The 20,988-nt window shown below is 44.0% G+C and overlaps 1 protein-coding gene across 1 annotated transcript; it reads right to left on the bottom strand.

Annotated features, from left to right (window-relative positions):
* Positions 1–3,795: 3,795 nt before the first annotated feature.
* Positions 3,796–8,869, bottom strand: LOC121579796 (collagenase 3-like). The gene is made up of 10 exons (XM_041894698.2): positions 8,734–8,869; positions 8,106–8,350; positions 7,686–7,834; positions 6,058–6,186; positions 5,757–5,918; positions 5,415–5,550; positions 5,124–5,257; positions 4,744–4,903; positions 4,514–4,617; positions 3,796–4,194 (listed from the first exon to the last, which is right to left on the bottom strand). The coding sequence occupies exons 1-10, from the start codon at positions 8,833–8,835 to the stop codon at positions 4,094–4,096; spliced, it is 1,422 nt and encodes a 473-aa protein (XP_041750632.1). The 5' UTR covers positions 8,836–8,869; the 3' UTR covers positions 3,796–4,093.
* Between the last annotated feature and the right edge of the window lie 12,119 nt (positions 8,870–20,988).

Below are 20,988 nucleotides of genomic sequence, written 5' to 3'. Positions count from 1 at the left end.
ACGGAGAAAATAAATTATCCTCATCCATGCTACTGTTCTTTGATGAAGAGACTCTCCCTTCTCATATAAAGTTAGGATTCATGAGATACCCTGTAAGAGCTTTTGTGCACAAGCCCCTTCAGTGTCATAAATGTAAAATATTTGGTCATGTGTCAAGTGTGTGCGTAAGGGAAGAATATCGTATGCCAGATGAAGGGAACTGTTGCAACTGTGGAGGTGAACATGCGCCTGAATTCTTGGACTGCCCTGTTAGGGTGTAGGAGAATGAGGTGGCAAGGGTAAGGAGTGTCCAGCGTGTCTCCTATTTGGAGGTGGTGAGAAAATTGGAAGGAACGAGTGGCGGGGAAGAAGCAATGGTAGTGGAGCCACCACGACCAGTGTAGGTTTCTCATCAACCGAGGGATAGTGAAATGCTACATGTTAAAAATGTGGACTTTGTATTATTTATTGCAATGGACATAAACTGTACAGCACAAGCGGAGAAGAAGTCTAAGAACATTGGAATCATTGTGAATGCCGCTGAACGTTTTTTGGGTCTTCGTGATTTCACAGCAGAGGTCGTGCAAGAAATCCTGTCGGTGAATGTACCCCCATCACAGGCCCCTGAGCCTGTGTTGGGATCTCTTTTGGAGTGGACTGTGATTGAAGAGGTGTGATGGGTTTTCTTAGTTGACGTGTTTTATTTTGTATGATGTCGTTTTCCCCCTTTCCCGAAATGTTTTTTAGTTTTGTTTCTTATTCCTTACCCCGTCCAGCTGGTGGCAGTAATGCACCATTAACATTGGATGCCAACCACATTTAAACCCCATCGAAGAAGAACGGTTTCTCGGTTTCATAAAACAACAGGTGCAGAGATAAGGAGGGACAAGATGGCGGAAGCTGAGGTTTTGTTTATAACTGCTAGTGAGTCGGGTGAAGCTAATAGTACAGAAAGTGTGAGTGAGTGGGTTACAGTGGCGAATAAAAAGGGAAATTAGAAGTAAAGCTGTGGTGGAAAATAGGAAACCACTAGACTCGTTTTTTGTTGGAGTGAGGGTTTTGGATCAATGCTACTTGGGAAATCTGTTTAACGTCTCGAGGAAAATCTGGAATATGTTGGAGGAAAGTGTGGAGTCAGTGAGAGTAACAAGAAGTGGTCATATTTTGTTTTTGGTGTTTTTTGTATGGACTTTCGTAGAGGGCGCCTATCAAGGGGGTTATTTCTGGGGTGGCGCAAGAAATAAAGGCAGGATATTATTGAAGACATCGAGGGAGTGATTGGTGTACGTATGGTTTCTTATTCAATACCCCGTCCAGCTGGTGGCGGTAATGCACCATTAACATTGGATTCCAATCGCCGTTAAACCATAGCGAAGAAGAATACTTTCTCATCACCAAATATGGTAATGAAGGAAGTTTAGTCGGGGGTAGTGGGAGAGGATGGAACTACGTGAAACTGGGCCGGCGTTCTGCTGATTTTCTGATCGATTAAACATCTGATCTCAACACATTTTTCTGTTCCCAAAACTAGTATCTGTTATGAACACAGTGTACTAAGTTTTATAGACTTGACGCATTGCCAAATCTTTACAATATTCCATTGCTCATACTCATTGGCCTTTGTATTTCATTACAAGAGGGACATTGCTTGGTATGGCAGAGCGGTTCTGAGTTTTCTCATCAAAACTGTACCATGACAATAACAAAAGATCTAGCAGTCTAGGCAGTGGCGCAGTGGTCTAAGGCACTGCATCGCAGTGCTAGCTGTGCCACTAGAGATCCTGGTTCGTATCCAGGCTCTGTCGTAGCCGGCCGCGACCGGGATACCCATGGGGCGGCGCACAATTGGCCCAGCGTCGTCCAGGGTAGGGGAGGGAATGGCCGGCAGGGATGTAGTTCAGTTGGTAGAGCATGGCGTTTGCAACTCACTAACTGTAAGTTGCTCTGGATAAGAGCGTCTGCTAAATGACTAAAAATGTAAATATAATTTCCCTAAATAATTAGTTTAGTTATACCTTGTGGTATACTAAATCAGTGTGGCATGTAAAAGATTGAGTTCCTTCATTGTTATTCTCTATCTATGTTATTATATTCCTTCCAGTTCTCTGCTGCCAATGACTGGAACGAACTCCCTCACTAACTTTAAGCGTCAGTTGTCAGAGCAGCTTACCGATCACTGCACCTGTACACAGCCATTCTGAAATTAGCCCACCCAACTACCTCATCCCCATATTGTTATTTATTTTGCTAATTTGCACCCCAGTATCTCTATTTGCACATCATCTTTTGCACATCTATCATTCCAGTGTTAATACGAAATTGTAACTATTTTGCACTATGGCCTATTTATTGCCTTACCTCCATAACTTACTACATTCGCACACACTGTATATATATTTTCTGTTTGTATTTTTGACTTTATGTTTTGTTTACCCCATATCTAACTCTGTGTTGTTGTTTTTATCGCACTGCTTTGCTTTATCTTGGCCAGGACGCAGTTGTAAATGAGAACTTGTTCTCAACTGGCTTACCTGGTTAAATAAAGGTGAAATAAAAATAAAATAAAAATATTATCCATTCCATTTGTTATGCTTTCATGTACCTTAATACAGATACCCATTGGGGGTCCTACTAATCACCCCAAACAACCCAAAACAGGTACCAAAAAGAACCCAAAAGTACCCCAAACAACAAGAAGCATCCAACTGCAGATTATGCACCCCGCGGCCACCTGGTCTGCAAACCTCAAAGTGCTTGCGTCTCAGTTGGTATTTGCGCATGCAGTGCTCTTAATGCCCTGGACCAGAGCTATAATCTGTCACTAGCTCTGTCCAGGGCATAGCTGGTAGCTAGCTAGTTCTGGTCTACACTAGCTCTGGTCTAGGGCATAGCTAGTAGCTCTGGTACGCACTAGCTCTGATCCAGGGCGTAGCTAGTAGCTAACTAGCTCTGGTCCAGGGTATAGCTAGTAGCTAGCTAGTTCTGGTCCACACTAGCTCTGGTCCAGAGCGTAGCTAATAGCTAGCTAGCTATGAACTGCATTAACTCTGGTCTAGCTCTGGTCCACACTAACTAGCTATGGTCCAGGGTGTAGCTAGTAGCGCTGGTTTGCAGTAGCTCTGGTCCAGGGTATAGCTAGTAGTTAGCTAGCTTCTAGCTAGTAGTTAGCTAGTTTGGACCAGAGCAAGTACGGACCTGCGATACTAGCAATGCCCTGGACCAGAGCTAGGGTGGACCACAGCTATCTAGCTACTAGCTATGCCTTGGACCAGAGCTAGTGACAGATTATAGCTCTGGTCCAGGGCGTTAGAGCACTGCATGCACACATACAAACTGAGACGCAAAAATACCCCCCAAAAATAGCACTTTGAGGTTTGCATACCAGGTGGCCTCAGCATGCATAATCTGCAGCTGGTTGCTTCTCATTGTTTGGGGTTGTTTGGGGACGTGGTACTTTTAGGTTCTATTGGGTACCTGTTTGGGGTTGTTTGTGGTACCTGTTTGTGGTTGTTTGGGGTGCCTGTTTGTGGTTGTTTGGAGTACCTGTTTGTGGTTGTTTGGATTACCTGTTTGTGGTTGTTTGGGGTACCTGTTTGTGGTTGTTGGGGTTTGTTTGGGGTTGTTTGTGGTTGTTTAGGGTACCTGTTTGGGGTGATTAGTAGGACCCTCTGTGGGTTGTATATTTGTTTAAGGGAATTGTTTGGTAATGTCATCTAAGGCTTCATCAGCAATGGATCAAATACAAATCTATGCTTCATAATGTTTCCACCATAAGTCCACCATAGTAAAAGGCAAAAAATCACAATAACACAGAAATCACAATAACTTGGAATTTATTTGAATATGCAAAGTGTAAAAATGTGTTTGGCCTTCATTCAAGACATTGATTTCTTCTGATTATTTAGGTTACGATTTAATCAAGAAACATATCAAATAATTTAGATACATGAATAGATATTTAAATAGATATGTGACAATATGTATTAGAAAACAAATCTGTAAAATATCTAAATTACGACAACATTACGTATTAGAAAAAAAATACAACTGTTATTTGGCTGCATTCATTGTTGTTCACGGCTGCTACTTTAAACGGCTCATGAGGCTCGATGTTCTAACAGGGCAGGAAGTAGCTGTTTCCTAGCACGCGTAACTGTCTCCTGGTCCTCATGCTGTACTCAAACACGTAGGAGCCACTATAAAGGTAGGTGAAGCCTGTAAAACCATATAGGGTAGAGAGGTTAGAGACATCCCACTGGGCACACACTGGTTGAATCAACATTGTTTCCACGTCATTTCAATGAAATGACGTTGAACCAACGAGGAAAATACGTTGAATTGATGTCTGTGCCCAGTGGGATGCTGCACTGACAAACTATCAATACTCAACATCTAAAATATGCATTAAAAGGACTATTCAGGAATTTTTCTTATATTAAATGAAAACTGTAGAAGGTATGAAATCATATTTTGTATATTTCCATATGATTGGCTTGTAATGCACAGTTGTGTTTAGATGCTGTATCACACTCACTTCGGACTTGGAAGGCTGCAGTCACTTTGCTTGTCATGCCTGGGAACCCTTCATCCACACGCTTGGGGAAACCTTTGTCCATCCTTTTCATTTCCTCATCGTAACTACGGTAACAGAAATATTAGTGAGATTGTGATACTCTTGACATCAATATCTAATGGCAATATACAGTACATAGAAAAGTGAATAAAAATGCAATAACTTGTAATGATAAACTAGACTCCACTAACCTGTAGTAGTAGTCACCAACAAAGAACAAGCTCTTGCGAGAATCTACATCGTACAGGGCGGCATCTACTTTTTTCACGGTACTGGGCAGACCCAAGCTGTTCAGGTTTCTGGGATAGCCGGGGACGATGTCATAGCCGGAGAGAGCCCATACCTGACGATCTGCAGGGACAGAGACACAGTATTACTGAGATATGACTCTTAACAGGTTCACGTATTCACACAGTATTCAATACAGTCATATTGTATAGTGTACTAGCCTGTAGTGTATGAGGCTAGCTCTATAAATGGCTGTAGCCTCCACTGTTCTTGTCTCTAGACATGTTATGGAGACTACAGCCATACCAGGGCTAATTTGAGGCATTTGCTGACTCTGCCATACCTTTGAAGAGGAACACTCTGTCAGATAGCTGGCTCTCGTAAGCAGCATTGATGTTGTCGGGGAGTCCAGGCCAGAAGGTCTTGATGAGGTTCTGCTGTGGTGTGCTGCTCTGAGAGTAGCTACGCCAGAAGAACCTGAGGATGGAGGGAGGACATGAGGACGTTAGAGCTCTGGATCACATGAACAGGCAACCTGTTTTCCTGGGAAACTGTGTAATTCATTGACTGTTTTTGAGCTGTAGGTTACCATAAGTCACTGAACATTTGATCTAGGCTACATGATTTGCTATACCTGCCCTTGAAGAACATCTTCTCCCCACGCAGAGTGGTGACAGCATCCAGAACCAGGGTGGGATCACAGGCATCAGGGGTGGAAGGGGGTGTAGGATCTGGCTTGTCTGGGTTGGGGTTCACATCTGGGTTTGGACCTGGAGGACACAGATACTCATAAATTCAAGTTCCTGTAAAAAATGCACAGTTCTCAAGTCTCATAATTGATTTACTTGGAGATCAATAATATAACGTATTTGGCCTGAACCTTTTTGTTGATCAGTCAAAAGCAAACAAAGTGGAATACAGCAATATAAAGCTAAAGCAAACTGGGCAGAAAGAGAAAAGATAATTGAATACTGACCATAGATGTACTGGATACCGTTGACGTCATCGCGAGGCAGAGAGAAGGTGCTGGGGTCTGTGTAGCTGTACACTGGGAACATCAGTGCTCCAGGGTCGTTGGAGTGGCTGAGACCGAGGGAATGGCCAAGCTCATGTGCAGCCACCAAGAACAGGTTGTACCCTATATGATAATAATACATAATTACAGATCTTCTACTCTTTTGTGGCAATTATCATGACATGTCACCCAGGATTGTCCTAGAATTGAAACAGGGTAAATTAAGTCATGTTCCACATATTGTTGTGATAGAGGGTCTCACCTCTGGTTGAGCTGAAGGTGAAGTACTCGTCATCGTCAAAATGAGCATCTCCTCCAATGTCAGGACCAGGCGAGAAGGCATGGGCCAGGGTGCCATCCGGGCCATCGAAGGGGTAAGAATCACCATGATCTACACAGATGGGAGAAATCATAGTTTGAGCCATCAGAGACGAGGACAAATGCATACTGTATAAACATTTATATTCAAATTATTTATATCAAATGTTCGTTTCTTAAAACCGATGCACTTATAGGGAGCCCATCGTAACACCTCAGAGGGTGAAATAAGGCAGAGTGGCTCTAATAACACCCTTTCAACTCATCAAACTGTAAATACGGATTATAGTGAGGGGCGAGCAGTGACATGATACTGATGCCACTGTGGATGTGTGTGTTTAAGACTACGAGTGGTGATGTTGGTTATGTAAGTGGTATCTGGGTGTCTCTCCATTCTTTCAACACATCAAAACATGTACAAAACAGATTAAAGTGCAGTAGCATGCCACTGAGACCATTGTGGATGTCTGTGTTTAAGAGTGGTGGTGATGTTGGTTATGTAAGTGGTATGGAGCGGAGGGTGCCCCTGAATAGGCCTATACCTGCACTATGCTCTGACAAGAGGAATGTAAACAGTGGATCCTCCACAGGTATCTCCCTACAGCCCTCCCTTTCTAACCCTGCTATACAAAAACATCCTGAGAGCCTTTGAAGTGTCTGTGTGTCTTTCAAAACAAAGCACTGTACAGTACATACTGCATGTTCCCTTTTTAAATGGATGCATTCTTTGTGAACATGTACAGTATGACATTTTCGTACATCAGCTTATTAGTGTATTATAGTACACTGTAAAGGGGTTAACGTGAATTTGACAGTAACTTACAGGCAGCTAGTGGTTAGTAAGTTACTGTATTTCATATTGCAATATACCGACTGTATTCTAAGTATAGTATCTAAGCATGTACTGTGTAACTACACACAGTACAATACTGTAAAATTGGCTGTATTAGACTGTAATGAATGGATGAATGAATTATATTCACTGAGGGGAGGTGGGGTTTGTATTTTACTGTAATTACGTGGGATTGGTGCAAACAGGTTGGTAATTTGAGGTTGAGCATTAAAGGTTTAAGACTTGCAGCCACTCTAATCTGTCCCCTATACATTGTAATTGATGGGGCACTACTACCACTTACCAGTTAAAGTGGAACAGCACTCTCACTAACAAGTGCAACAAATATAGCCTCTTTCAAGGCCCACCACATAATATGTTAATGAGCCAGACAACAATGCCATGCACTCACTAGTGGAAAAAAGGTTTTTGGCACTCCAAAAATACGATCTGGTACTGTATTCTGTGGGATGGAATTACAGTACCATTCGAAATACAGCAATTCCTTCCCCACCCACAAAATGTTCCCACAATGCATCATAATTTACAGTAAACGTTTCACAGTATTTTACTATACCAAAATTACTGTATAAATTACAGTTTTCAGTTACAGTGTAGCTTTTAAAAACATATCCAGAAACCCACGCAAGTACTTCCAGGTTAGACTTTCTTAATATTGAATGAATTCTGTTTCAGTTGGTCACATTAACATTGCGTTTGGTAGGATAAAAGTTGCTTACTTCTGGTGCCGAAGGAGATCATGATGTCAGCGGTGCCGCTGTAGATGCGGGTGAACCTCAGGGGGGAGACCTTGGCCCACACCTGTAGTGCTCTCTCTATGGAGTTGTCCACCTCAGCCACAGACATGTCAGGGGTGTAGTTCTCAATCCTGAAGAACACAATACACCAACAGTCAAAACATTTCTCAATGTTGAAAATAATTTTTTGGTTCAGCAATCCCTGACAATCTCAAGGCTTATCACTCTAACTTGATGTTTGCAAATACAAAAACGTTATTATCCACACTAAGTGGATACTTGCCTTTGTGTTTAAAGACCACCTGATTGATATTGCAATTAATTAAATGTTAACATTACAAGCTCTATTTTGTCTTATACACATTTGACCGTGGTGTATTTATGCTTTCTCACTCCTCTCACCTGTAGGTAACCTGGTTGGTCTGCCACTTGCGATTGTCGAAGGTGGTGAAACGGCTGGGTTGGACATCAGGTACCCCACAGCGTGGCTTCTTCATCATCGTCACGGTCTCAGCGTCCAAGGTGCCTGTCACCTGGAGGCCAAAGAACGTTTGCATCTCGCTGACCTTCCTGCTCCGCTGGCTGGGCCCCCGTCTGGCCGTAGGACCCGTCTCCTCTGTCAGGTTAAAAAATCTCTTCAGGTACGTCTACAGAAAACAGAGCAAGCATGATGTTAATATGATAGGACATTATGGTGCCATTTACTACAGTTATGAATATAATATCCTATGGTAGGTGTACAAGGCTCACACAGCAAGAGTTAAAATAAACAACTACTTTACTGTGTTATGAGTATAGCAACTAACTAAGCAGGGATTTCAATAGTTCTTGCACTTCAATAGTTCAACATAACTCATTAGAATGTATATTCATTTAGTCTTTATTTAACCGGGTAAGTCAATATTCTGTTTTGCAATAACAACCTGACCAAGCCATATGATGTTACATGTACACATCTGTTCTATCATAATAATTTCAGTTGTAAAACCCATATAGACCCTTCTAGCAAAAGATGTGACAAAAAGCATACCTCTGCAAGAACTTCATCTTCTTCAGTAGGTGGCGATATTGGCAAAGAGTAAACCACTATTGCCAGGTTGACTAGTAGTAAGCACAGATTGAAAGTCTTCATGCTTCTTCCTCGAGAGCGTCTTGTTTGTGTGGTGTGTGGCCAGGGGACGTCTTATATACACCTAAAGCCTGTGAAGTTAAGCAATGTCCGTGAGTCATCGCTAGCAAAAACCCCATCATCAAATAAGAGGAAGGAAATCAAGGTGATGACAGACACCAAATACATTTTCCACAACAAAGACATTTTGACGAAGACAAAAACACTGCCTTAATCGAAATTACTTTTCATAATGTACTGTAATGTACTATGAATTGGAAGAAAAAATACCCCAAAAGCTGTATTCAGACACAAAAAAAGCTTGAAATAAAGCTCAACAAGCTTAAAATAAAAAATAAATCAATAGTCATATCCGCTAAATAATTGGTATATTGACTTATATTTGTCTTACTTGCTGACATCAATCTATTGTGTATTTTACATTCTAAATTACTAAGTGCTAAAAACACTTAGTGTACTTAGAATTGTAGAATGTATCACTCTCTCAGAAAAATGTGTTATTGCATGTATAAGAGGGAAGGATTCTCTCCATCATCTTAAGTAATGTGTAAACGAGTGATATGACATTGATTTATCAAAACAAAAGTAAATATAAAAAAGAAAGAGAGAGGACACCGATGCGGCCCCAAACTACTTTAGTGCAACGGCCCATGATGCCCATCAATCAAAACACCTGCGCCTGTAGCACTATAGCCCATCAGATGTGGAAAAACACCATACATTGGGAGTAGCACAGGGTCAGCCGCAGTGCAGTGCCTCTGGCACTATGATTGGGTTAAGGAGAAGATCTAATACCAGGTGCATTCTGGTTGTCAGTTCATTTTTAATACCCGGCCTTGGATTCGAACCTTCTGGCTACTGGTCCTCTTCTCTAGCGTCTGGGCCTCTAGTGTAATATGTGTGTAATAGATACATTACTGTAATTTACATTGACACATTGATCTTGAACTGATCAGTAGCAGTAGCATGCCAACCTTTACTCATCTGTCCTGTCACTATGGACTATGCTGCCAACCACCTACAGCAAATAAACACGAGGTTAATCATTTAAATAGGGATTAAAATAGTCTAGAGTAGTTTAGCTACTTTACAGGAGCATAACTATGAAATAATGAGGTTACATTGACACTTAGGCTGTCAACACCCCAGGTAATTTTTACATTGTTGGTTTTCATTCATTGTTAGCTGGTACACAATCCAGCTGTGGAAAAGTACTCTTATGTTTCAGGCAGCATCTTCAATCTTCCAACATCGGGCAATGAAAGGAACTATCCTTCCCACATACTGTGTCTCAATGGTCTCAGGCAGTGGCGACCCGTCATTCAGGGCAGGTTGGGCAGAGCTCCACCTGTTTTGAGCACCACATTTTTAACAAAAACAAAAAAACATGATTTGTGCCGCTTTCAAAACAACTGTTAACTCGGAACTGCGAAATCTGACTTGAGTTCATGACAACTGGGAACTCGGGAAAAAACTAGCTCCGACTGGGAAGATACGGTTTGAACGGTTATCCAACTCGGAATTGTAAATCCGGAACTCGGGCCTCTTTCTAGAGCTACGACCTGAAAATCACTGATGTCATCATGATTCAACCTTGTTTTTTTTCCGAATTCCCAGTTGTCTTGAAAGCACCATAAATCCAGAAAATGCCAGACTTTGATGACAAAGTTTGATTACACAAGTTTTTTTTCACTCGCACATCATTGCACGTGCGATAGAACAGCAGAGTATGTACTAAGATTTGTTTTTACCATGACGCTGGACGCTCATTTCCTCAAAACAAAAACAATAACAAATGCACCTGGGCGGCCAGTGGCGCTGTTATGCCTATGGAGGATTTCAGCTTTATAGGACAGATATTGTATTTTATGCCCCAATTCAATAATGATGCAATTCATAAATCTTACAGTATTGATAAAATTAATATCGATGGGTAAATGGTTCCCCAAAGTATATCTCTTTTTTTCCTGGAATCTAGCGCTATGACACAGACACAAGCAAGCAATCCCATAATTACGGTATGACACAGCCTGCCGGTGGGAGAGCTTCGTGAGAACTTCATGAGAGCTAAACACTTTTGGAGGACACTTCCTTTAGATGAAGGCTTCCCGCAAGATTGGAATTATATTTCATATATTGATAGAGCGTTTCACACATAAATAATAATTGTATAGTTTATAAATGTTTTATGTCAGAGGCATTGCACAATGATCTGTAGGCAGTAGGTGTAACAATGCTAGACAGTAGTTCCTGGGCTTTTAGACTTTTTATTAGACTTTTTTATAATCTGGTTTAACCGAGATCATACTTTTTATAGCATTACAACTTTATTTATTGTATCATTTCATACGGTAAACATGTAATCACTTTCAGGTTGTGTCACATCAAATAACCATGCAACACCTTTCATCACTTCCCTGAGCAGACAGCATCCCATCAATTCAACCCAGGATTTCAATAGCTATCCTACTTACAGAATGTTTCATTGCTAAAAGCTGTGGGATTCTGCAATAAGACATTGCAGAGTCTATTTAATGATGTAAACCAACTTGTTGTGGTTGTCTCCGGAACAAAATGTCACATCTCTTTCATGCATCTGACTCCATTCCTCTATTGAGTCTTCCCTAATTTGGACTACAGTCTCTTGGGTTAAGGTAGAGCATGAGGCTTTGAGCAGAAGATGACTCAGCTATCTCCCCTCTTCAGTGTGTTGTTGTTAAGTTGTCCTGTACAGTCCAACAACTCATTGGCAGGCCCTGTGGCAGTGACATGTTTGAGTTTGGGGTCATATTTATACTGAACATTCCCCTTGAAGAAGTAGAGTGTGTGGAGTGTGATGTCATTCAGTATCAGGCTTAACTCAACTTCTATGGTATGCATTTATGGACTGAAGGTTGCGATAAGGACTCAGAAATTTATCAGATTTTTATGGATGCAATTTCTATACAATAGCTACCTTCATATAAAATGGCAGCATCTAGCGATCTATGGATGCCTGGCCAATGTTGGGCACTAGGTTTGGGAGAGCCCTCCTCCATCCTTCTCTGCTCCTCATTATACCTGAAGATCATTCAGAATCAGAACTGCTCTCAGGTTATGATACACAACAGGTTTATCAAATTAAGATCCTACATCTGTATGGCACCACAATATCAACAAACACTTGTCCTATGTACTCTGTAAAAAAGTTAGCCAATTTGTTAATCATCATTATTCTGTTCGTTGAATGGACTCAAACTCTGTTCAAAGTGAGCTGAATTTCCCAAAACTTGTTGAGTATATGCCCAAATGTTGAGCAAACTCACTATCAAATCAAATACTTTTTTATTTGTCACATGCGCCCTTAACCGACAATGCAGTTTAAATAAATACATAAATAAACTAAAGTAAAACAATAAAAGAGCAACAATAAAATAACAATAACGAGGCTATATACAGGGGGTACCGGTACAATGTGCGGGGGTACAGGTTAGTCGAGGTAATTGAGGTAATATGTACATGTAGGTAGGGGTAAAGTGACTATGCATAGATAATAAACAGCAAATAGTCCGGGTAGCCATTTGATTAGCTTTTCAGCAGTCTTATGGCTTTGGGGAAGAAGCTGTTAAGAAGCATTTTGGACCTAGACTTGGCGCTCCGGTACAGCTTGCAGAGAGAACAGTCTATGACTAGGGTGGCTGGAGTCTTTGGCAATGTTTAGGGCCTTCCTGTGACACCGCCTGGTATAGAGGTCCTGGATGGCAGGAAGCTTGGCCCCAGTGATGTACTGGGCCATACTCACTACCCTCTGTAGCGCCTTGCGGTTCAGAGGCCGAGCAATTACCATACCAGGCGGTGATGCAACCAGTCAGGATGCTCTCGATGGTGCAGCTGTATAACTTTTTGAGGATCTGAGGACCCATGCCAAATCTTTTCAGTCTCCTGAGGGGGAATAGGCTTTGTCATGCCCTCTTCATGACTGTCTTGGTGTGTTTGGACCATGATAGTTTGTTGGTGATGTGGACACCAAGGAACTTGAAGATCTCAACCTGCTTCACTACAGCCCCGTCAATGAGAATGGGTGCGTGCTCGGCCCTCCTTTTCCTGTAGGCCACGATCATCTCCTTTGTCTTGATCACGTTGAGGAAGAGGTTGTTGTCCTGGCACCACACTGCCAGGTTTGACCTCCTCCCTATAGGCTGTCTCATCGTTGTCGGTGATCCGGCCTACCACCGCTGTGTCGTCGGCAAACTTATTGATGGTTTTGAGTCGTGCCTGGCCATGCAGTCATGGGTGAACAGGGAGTACAGGAGGGGACTAAACACGCACCTGTGAGGGGCCCCAGTGTTGAGGATCAGCTTGTCAGATGTGTTGTTGCCTACCCTTACCACCTGGGGGCGGCCCGTCAGGAAGTCCAGGATCCAGTTGCAGAGGGAGGTGTTTAGTCCCAGGGTCCTTAGCTTAGTGATGAGCTTTGAGGGCACTATGGTGTTGAACGCTGAGCTGTAGTCAATGAACAGCATTCTCACGTACAGTTGAAGTCGGAAGTTTACATACACCTTAGCCAAATACATTTAAACGCAGTTTTTCACAATTCCTGACATTTAATCCTAGTAAAAATTCCCTGTCTTAGATCAGTTAGGATCACCACATTATTTTAAGAATGTGAAATGTCAGAATAATAGTAGAGAGTGATTTATTTCAGCTTTTATTTCTTTCATCACATTCCCAGTGGGTCAGAAGTGTACATACATAGGTGTTGTTGTAGGTATTACAAACTCAGTTAACCTGTTTAAAGGTCTTACTCACATCGGCTACGGAGAGCGTGATCACACAGTCGTCCGGAACAGCTGGTGCTTACATGCATGCTTCAGTGTTGCTTGCCTCGAAGCCATTTAGCTTGTCTGGTAGGCTTGTGTCACTGGGCAGCTCGTGGCTGGGCTTCCCTTTGTAGTCTGTAATAGTTTGCATGCCACACGGAAGTAGGATTCAATCTCAGTCCTGTATTGACGCTTTGCCTGTTTGATGGTTATTCGGAGGGCATAGAGGTATTTCTTAGAAGCGTCCGGGTCCCGCTCCTTGAAAGCGGCAGCTCTACCCTTTAGCTCAGTGCGGATGTTGCCTGTAATCCATGGCTTCTGGTTGGGGTATTGGTCTCCTTGTCACGGCCGGCTGTGACACACGCTGGGATCGAACCGGGGTCTGTAGTGACGCCTGAAGCACTGCGATGCAGTGCCTTAGACCGCTGCACCACTCAGGAGGCCACAGTGGTTGGACCCTTTGCACCTGTTACTGAGATGGCTGTTCCAGTTTATATGATTTAGGTAGTCTCAATAATCAATTTGCCTAGTTGCCTTACAATTGTACGTTGAATAAAATAAAATACATGTTTTTATAGTGAATGTGTTAGTGGGCAGATAAAGAGGAAATCTCAGTCGAGTCTAATGGGATGTCGTCTTAAGGGAGTCAGTCTAAAGGGGAGAAGTCTAAATGGAGTCAGTCTAAAGGGAGACAATCTTAAAGGAGTCAGTCTTTATGGGAAGTGTCAGATAGGTCTAAGGAGTACCTCCAGCACTCGTACCCGGTGAAGAACACTGTGAGACGGGCAATGCAAAAGTTCACCCTGGATGGGAAGCCAAAGTCTGAGATGTTTCTGGGGTATCCCTCTAGGAGATTTAGCTGCTTCACAGCCCAGTACTGGGAGCCTGAAAGATACAAAACAGAAAGAAAGACCATTCACTGCGAAAAATTAACATGTCGTGTCTTAATTCATCACATTATACAGTACCTACGTACAACCCCTTTGTCAATTACTGTAACTCTACTATTATTGAGTTGCAAAAGCAGGATATTTCAGCACCTGTTATCGACTAGTTCCTTTAGTGCTAAATTATTCCTGTGCATTGCTACAGTACCTTTGGAAAACAGCATGTTTTCATCTCAGTGTTTTCATAGGCAGCATCCATGTAAGGAGGTATATCTGACCACAGATGCCTGTCTCGTCATACTGAGGATGCCTACGATACATACATCTAACAAGACATTGCTTTGAGTTGTTATGTGTCTGCCAGCACAACAGTATCTGTCAGCACCGCAGTTCATGTTATCTCTGGGATGTCAACCAATATATTTTAGAAATCTACACAATAATGTACAGTGCATTCGGAAAGTATTCAGACCCTTTCTCTTTTTCCACATTTTTTAAAATAATCCTCATCTACACACAATACCCCCTAATGACAAAGCGAAAACTGGTTTTTAGAATTTTTTTGCAAATGTATTATAAAATAAAAAACAGAAATACCTTATTTGCGTAAGTATTCAGACCCTTTCCTATGAGACTTGAAATTGAGTTCAGGTCCATCCTGTTTCCATTGATCATCCTTGAGGTGTTTCTACAACTTGATTGGAGTCCACCTGTGGTAAATTAAATTGATTGGACATGATTTGGAAAGTCACACACCTGTCTATATAAGGTCCCACAGTTGACAGTGCATGTCAGAGCAAAAACCACACCATGAGGTTGAAGGAATTGTCCGTAGAGCTCCGAGACAGGATTGTGTCGAGGCACAGATCTGGGGAAGGGTACCAAACATTTCTGCAGCATTGAACATCCCCAAGAACACAGTGGCCTCCATCATTCTTAAATGGAAGAAGTTTGGAACCACCTCGACTCTTCCTAGAACTGGCCGCCCGGCCAAACTGAGCAGTCAGGGAAGAAGGGCCTTGGTCAGGGAGGTGACCAAGAACCCGAAGGTCAGTCTGACAGAGCTCCAGAGTTCCTCAGTGGAGATGGGAGAACCTTCCAGAAGGACAACCATCTCTGCAGCACTCCACCAATCAGGCCTTTATGGTAGACTGGCCAGACGGAAGCCACTCCTCAGTAAAAGACACACGACAGACCTCTTGGAGTTTGCCAACTCTTGGAGTTTGCCAAAAGGCACCTAAAGGACTCAGACAATGAGAAACAAGATTCTCTGATCTGATGAAACCAAGATTGAACTCTTTGGCCTGAATGACAAGCTGGAGGAAACCTGGCACCATCCCTACGGTGAAGCATTGTGGTGGCAGCATCATGCTGTGGGGATGTTTTTCAGCAGCAGGGACTGGGAGACTTGTCAGGATCGAGGGAAAGATGAACGTAGCAAAGTACAGAGATCCTTGATGAAAGCCTGCTCCAGAGCGCTCAGGACCTCAGATTGGGGCGAAGGTTCACCTTCCAACAGGACATCAACCCTAAGCTCACAGCCAAGACAACGCAGGAGTGGCTTCAGGACAAGTCTCTGAATGTCCTTGAGTGGCCCAGCCAGAGCCCAGCCATACCTATTTCCCTCATTAAAATGCAAATCAATTTATAACATTTTTGACATGCGTTTTTCTGGATTTTTTTGTTGTTATTCAGTCTCTCACTGTTCAAATAAACCTACCATTAAAATTATAGACTGATCATTTCTTTGTCAGTGGGCAAACATACAAAATCAGCAGGGGATCAAATACTTTTTTCCCTCACTGTAGGACAACAACATCGGCCAGGGAATATGTGAGTCAGCTGTAAAATCTTGTTTGGAAAACTGTGGTGAAAACCTGGAATCCCCCAAAACAAGTCTAGCTATTCTGACACCCACTCCTATGCCAAGAGCCGTGAGATTGCAAGTGTCACTCTTAAATACTTAAATTAGGCTTTAAATGACATGTAAAAGTACAAGAACAGCCAGCGGCTAATGAAGTTTCTCTACAAATGTTTACTCATGCCCAAACAGGCACGACTACAATTGACATTTCAGTCATTTAGCAGACACTCTTATCCAGAGCGACTTATAGTAGTGAGTGCATACATTTTCATTCTGGTCTCCATGGGAAACGAACCCACAACCCTGGCGTTGCAAGCTGTTGCCGCTTGCTACAGACCCCCCTCAGCCCCCAGATGTGCCCTGGACACCATATGTGAATTGATTGCCCCCCATTTATCCTCAGAGTTCGTACTGCTTGGTGACCTAAATTGGGATATGCTTAATACCCCGGCCATCCTACAATCCAAACTAGATGCCCTCAACCTCACGCAAATTATCAACGAACCTACCAGGTACAACCCTAAATCCGTAAACATGGGTACCCTCATAGATATCATCCTGACTAACATACCCTCTAAATACACCTCAGCTGTCTTCAACCAGGATCTCAGCGATCACTGCCTTATTGCCTGCGTCCGTAACGGGTCCGCGGTCAAACGACCACCCCTCATCACTGTCAAACGCTCCCTAAAACACTTTAGCGAGCAGGCCTTCCTAATTGACCTGGCCCAGGTATCCTGGATGGATATAGATCTCATTCCGTCAGTAGAGGATGCCTGGTTATTCCTTAAAAGTAATTTCCTCTCAATCTTAAATAAACATGCCCCATTCAAAAAATACAGAACTAAGAACCGATATAGCCCCTGGTTCTCCTCAGACTTGACTGCCCTTGACCAGCACAAAAACATCCTGTGGCGTACTGCATTAGCATCAAATAGCCCCCGCGATATGCAACTTTTCAGGGAAGTTAGGAACCAATATACACAAGCAGTCAGGAAAGCAAAGGCAAACTTTTTCAAACAGAAATTTGCATCCTGTAGCACTAACTCCAAAAAGTTTTGGGACACTGTAAAGTCCATGGAGAATAAGAGCACTTCCTCCCAGTTGCCCACTGCACTGAGGCTAGGAAACACTATCACCACCGATAAATCTACAATAATCGAGAATTTCAACAAGCATTTTGCTACAGCTGGCCATGCTTTCCATCTGGCTACCACTACCCCGGCCACCAACTCTGCACCCTCCGCTGAAACTTGCCCATGCCCCCCCCGCTTCTCCTTCACACAAATTCAGACAGCTGACGTTTTGAAAGAGCTGCAAAATCTGGACCCCTACAAATCAGCTGGGCTAGACAATCTGGACCCTTTCTTTCTAAAACTAGCCGCCGAAATTGTCGCAACCCCTATTACTAGTCTGTTCAACCTCTCTTTCATAACGTCTGAGATCCCCAGAGATTGGAAAGCTGCCGCGGCCATCCCCCTCTTCTAAGGGGGTGACACTCTAGATCCAAACAGCTACAGACCTATATCCGTCCTGCCCTGCCTTTCGAAAGTATTTGAAAGCCAAGTTAACAAACAGATCACCGACCATTTCGAATACCACCGTACCTTCTCCGCTATGCAATCCGGTTTCCGAGCTGGTCATGGGTGCACTTCAGCCACGCTCAAGGTCCTAAACGATATTATAACCGCAATTGATAATAGACAGTACTGTGCAGCCGTCTTCATCGACCTGGCCAAGGCTTTCGACTCTGTCAACCACCGCATTCTTATTGGCAGACTAAATAGCCTTGGTTTCTCAAATGACTGCCTCGCCTGGTTCACCAACTACTTCTCAGATAGAGTTCAGTGTGTCAAATCGGAGGGCCTGTTGTCTGGACCAATGGCAGTCTCTATGGGGGTGCCACAGGGTTCAATTCTTGGGCCGACACTTTTCTCTGTGTATATCAATGATGTCGCTCTTGCTGCTGGTGACTCTCAGATCCACCTCTACGCAGACGACACCATTTTGTATACATCTGGCCCTTCATTGGACACTGTGTTAACAAACCTCCAAACGAGCTTCAATGCCATACAACACTCCTTCAGTAGCCTCCAACTGCTCTTAAACACTAGTAAAACTAAATGCATGCTTTTCAATCGAACGCTGCTTGCACCCGCCCACCCGACTAGAATCACCACTCTTGACGGGTCTGACCTAGAGTATGTGGACAACTACAAATACCTAGGTGTCTGGTTAGACTGTAAACTCTCCTTCCAGACTCACATAAAGAATCTCCAATCCAAAGTTAAATCTAGAATCGGCTTCCTATTTCGCAACAAAGCCTCCTTCACTCATGCTGCCAAACATGCCCTCGTAAAACTGACTATCCTACCGATCCTTGACTTCGGCGATGTCATTTACAAAATAGCCTCCAACACTCTACTCAGCAAATTGGATGTAGTCTATCACAGTGCCATCCGTTTTGTCTCCAAAGCCCCATACGCTACCCACCACTGTGACCTGTACGCTCTTGTTGGCTGGTCCTCACTACATGTTCGTCGTCAAACCCATTGGCTCCAGGCCATCTATAAATATTTTACATCATTTTACATTTTAGTCATTTAGCAGACGCTCTTATCCAGAGCGACTTACAGGAGCAATTAGGGTTAAGTGCCTTGCTCAAGGGCACATTTACGTCATTTAGCAGACGCTCTTATCCAGAGCGACTACAAATTGGTGCATTCACCCTATAGCCAGTGGGATAACCACTTTACAATTATTATATATATATATATATAATTTTTTTTTTGGGGGGGGTAGAAGGATTACTTTATCCTATCCCAGGTGTTCCTTAAAGAGGTGGGGTTTCAAATGTCTCCGGAAGGTGGTGAGTGACTCCGCTGTCCTGGCGTCGTGAGGGAGCTTGTTCCACCATTGGGGTGCCAGAGCAGCGAACAGTTTTGACTGGGCTGAGCGGGAACTATGCTTCCGCAGAGGAAGGGGAGCCAGCAGGCCAGAGGTGGATGAACGCAATGCCCTCGTTTGGGTGTAGGGACTGATCAGAGCCTGAAGGTACGGAGGTGCCGTTCCCCTCACTGCTCCATAGGCAAGCACCATGGTCTTGTAACGGATGCGAGCTTCAACTGGAAGCCAGTGGAGTGTGCGGAGGAGGGGGGTCACGTGAGAGAACTTGGGAAGGTTGAACACCAGACGGGCTGCGGCATTCTGGATGAGTTGTAGGGGTTTAATGGCACAGGCAGGGAGCCCAGCCAACAGCGAGTTGCAGTAATCCAGACGGGAGATGACAAGTGCCTGGATTAGGACCTGTGCCGCTTCCTGTGTAAGGCACGGTCGTACTCTCCGAATGTTGTAGAGCATGAACCTGCAGGATCGGGTCACCGCCTTGATGTTAGCGGAGAACAACAGGGTGTTGTCCAGGGTCACGCCAAGGCTCTTCGCACTCTGGGAGGAGGACACAACGGAGTTGTCAACCGTGATGGCGAGATCATGGAACGGGCAGTCCTTCCCCGGGAGGAAGAGCAGCTCCGTCTTGCCAGGGTTCAGCTTGAGGTGGTGATCCGTCATCCATACTGATATGTCGGCCAGACATGCAGAGATGCGATTCGCCACCTGGTTATCAGAAGGGGGAAAGGAGAAGATTAGTTGTGTATCGTCAGCGTAGCAATGATAGGAGAGGCCATGTGAGGATATGACAGAGCCAAGTGACTTGGTGTATAGGGAGAAAAGGAGAGGGCCTAGAACTGAGCCCTGGGGGACACCAGTGGTGAGAGCACGTGGTGCGGAGACAGCTTCTCGCCACGCCACTTGGTAGGAGCAACCGGTCAGGTAGGACGCAATCCAGGAGTGAGCCGCGCCGGAGATGCCCAGCTCGGAGAGGGTGGAGAGGAGGATCTGATGGTTCACAGTATCAAAGGCAGCAGACAGGTCTAGAAGGACAAGAGCAGAGGAGAGAGAGTTAGCTTTAGCAGTGCGGAGAGCCTCCGTGACACAGAGAAGAGCAGTCTCAGTTGAATGACCAGTCCTGAAACCTGACTGGTTTGGATCAAGAAGGTCATTCTGAGAGAGATAGCAAGAGAGTTGGCTAAAGACGGCACGCTCAATAGTTTTGGAAAGAAAAGAAAGAAGGGATACTGGTCTGTAGTTGTTGACATCAGTGGGATCGAGTGTTGGTTTTTTTGAGAAGGGGTGCAACTCTCGCTCTCTTGAAGACGGAAGGGACATGGCCAGTGGTCAAGGATGAGTTGATCAGCGAGGTGAGGTAGGGGGAGAAGGTCACCGGAGATGGTCTGGAGAAGAGAGGAGGGGATGGGGTCAAGCGGGCAGGTTGTTGGGCGGCCTGCAGTCACTAGTCGCAAGATTTTATCTGGAGAGAGAGGGGAGAAAGAAGTCAAAGCATAGGGTAGGGCAGTGTGAGCAGGACCAGCAGTGTCATTAGACTTAACAAACGAGGATCGGATGTCGTCGACCTTCTTTTCAAAGTGGTTGACGAAGTCATCCACAGAGAGGGAGGAGGAGGGGGGGGGGTTCAGCAGTGAGGAGAATGTGGCAAAGAGCTTCCTAGGGTTAGAGGCAGATGCTTGGAATTTAGAGTGGTAGAAAGTGG

This window comes from Coregonus clupeaformis, chromosome 13 (genome assembly GCF_020615455.1).
Source record: "Coregonus clupeaformis isolate EN_2021a chromosome 13, ASM2061545v1, whole genome shotgun sequence".
Lineage (NCBI taxonomy): Eukaryota > Metazoa > Chordata > Actinopteri > Salmoniformes > Salmonidae > Coregonus > Coregonus clupeaformis.
Note: the sequence above shows the minus strand (reverse complement) of the source record. Positions and strands in the feature narration are given on the sequence as shown.

Excerpts from the sequence above, each read along its gene's own strand:
- LOC121579796 (XM_041894698.2), bottom strand. The coding sequence starts at position 8,835 with ATGAAGACTTTCAATCTGTGCTTACTACTAGTCAACCTGGCAATAGTG. Across the intron at positions 8,351-8,733 it reads AAGATGAAGTTCTTGCAGAG|ACGTACCTGAAGAGATTTTT; the intron begins GTATGCTTTTTG and ends TGTTTTCTGTAG. Across the intron at positions 5,258-5,414 it reads AAGATGTTCTTCAAGGGCAG|GTTCTTCTGGCGTAGCTACT; the intron begins GTATAGCAAATC and ends CTCCATCCTCAG.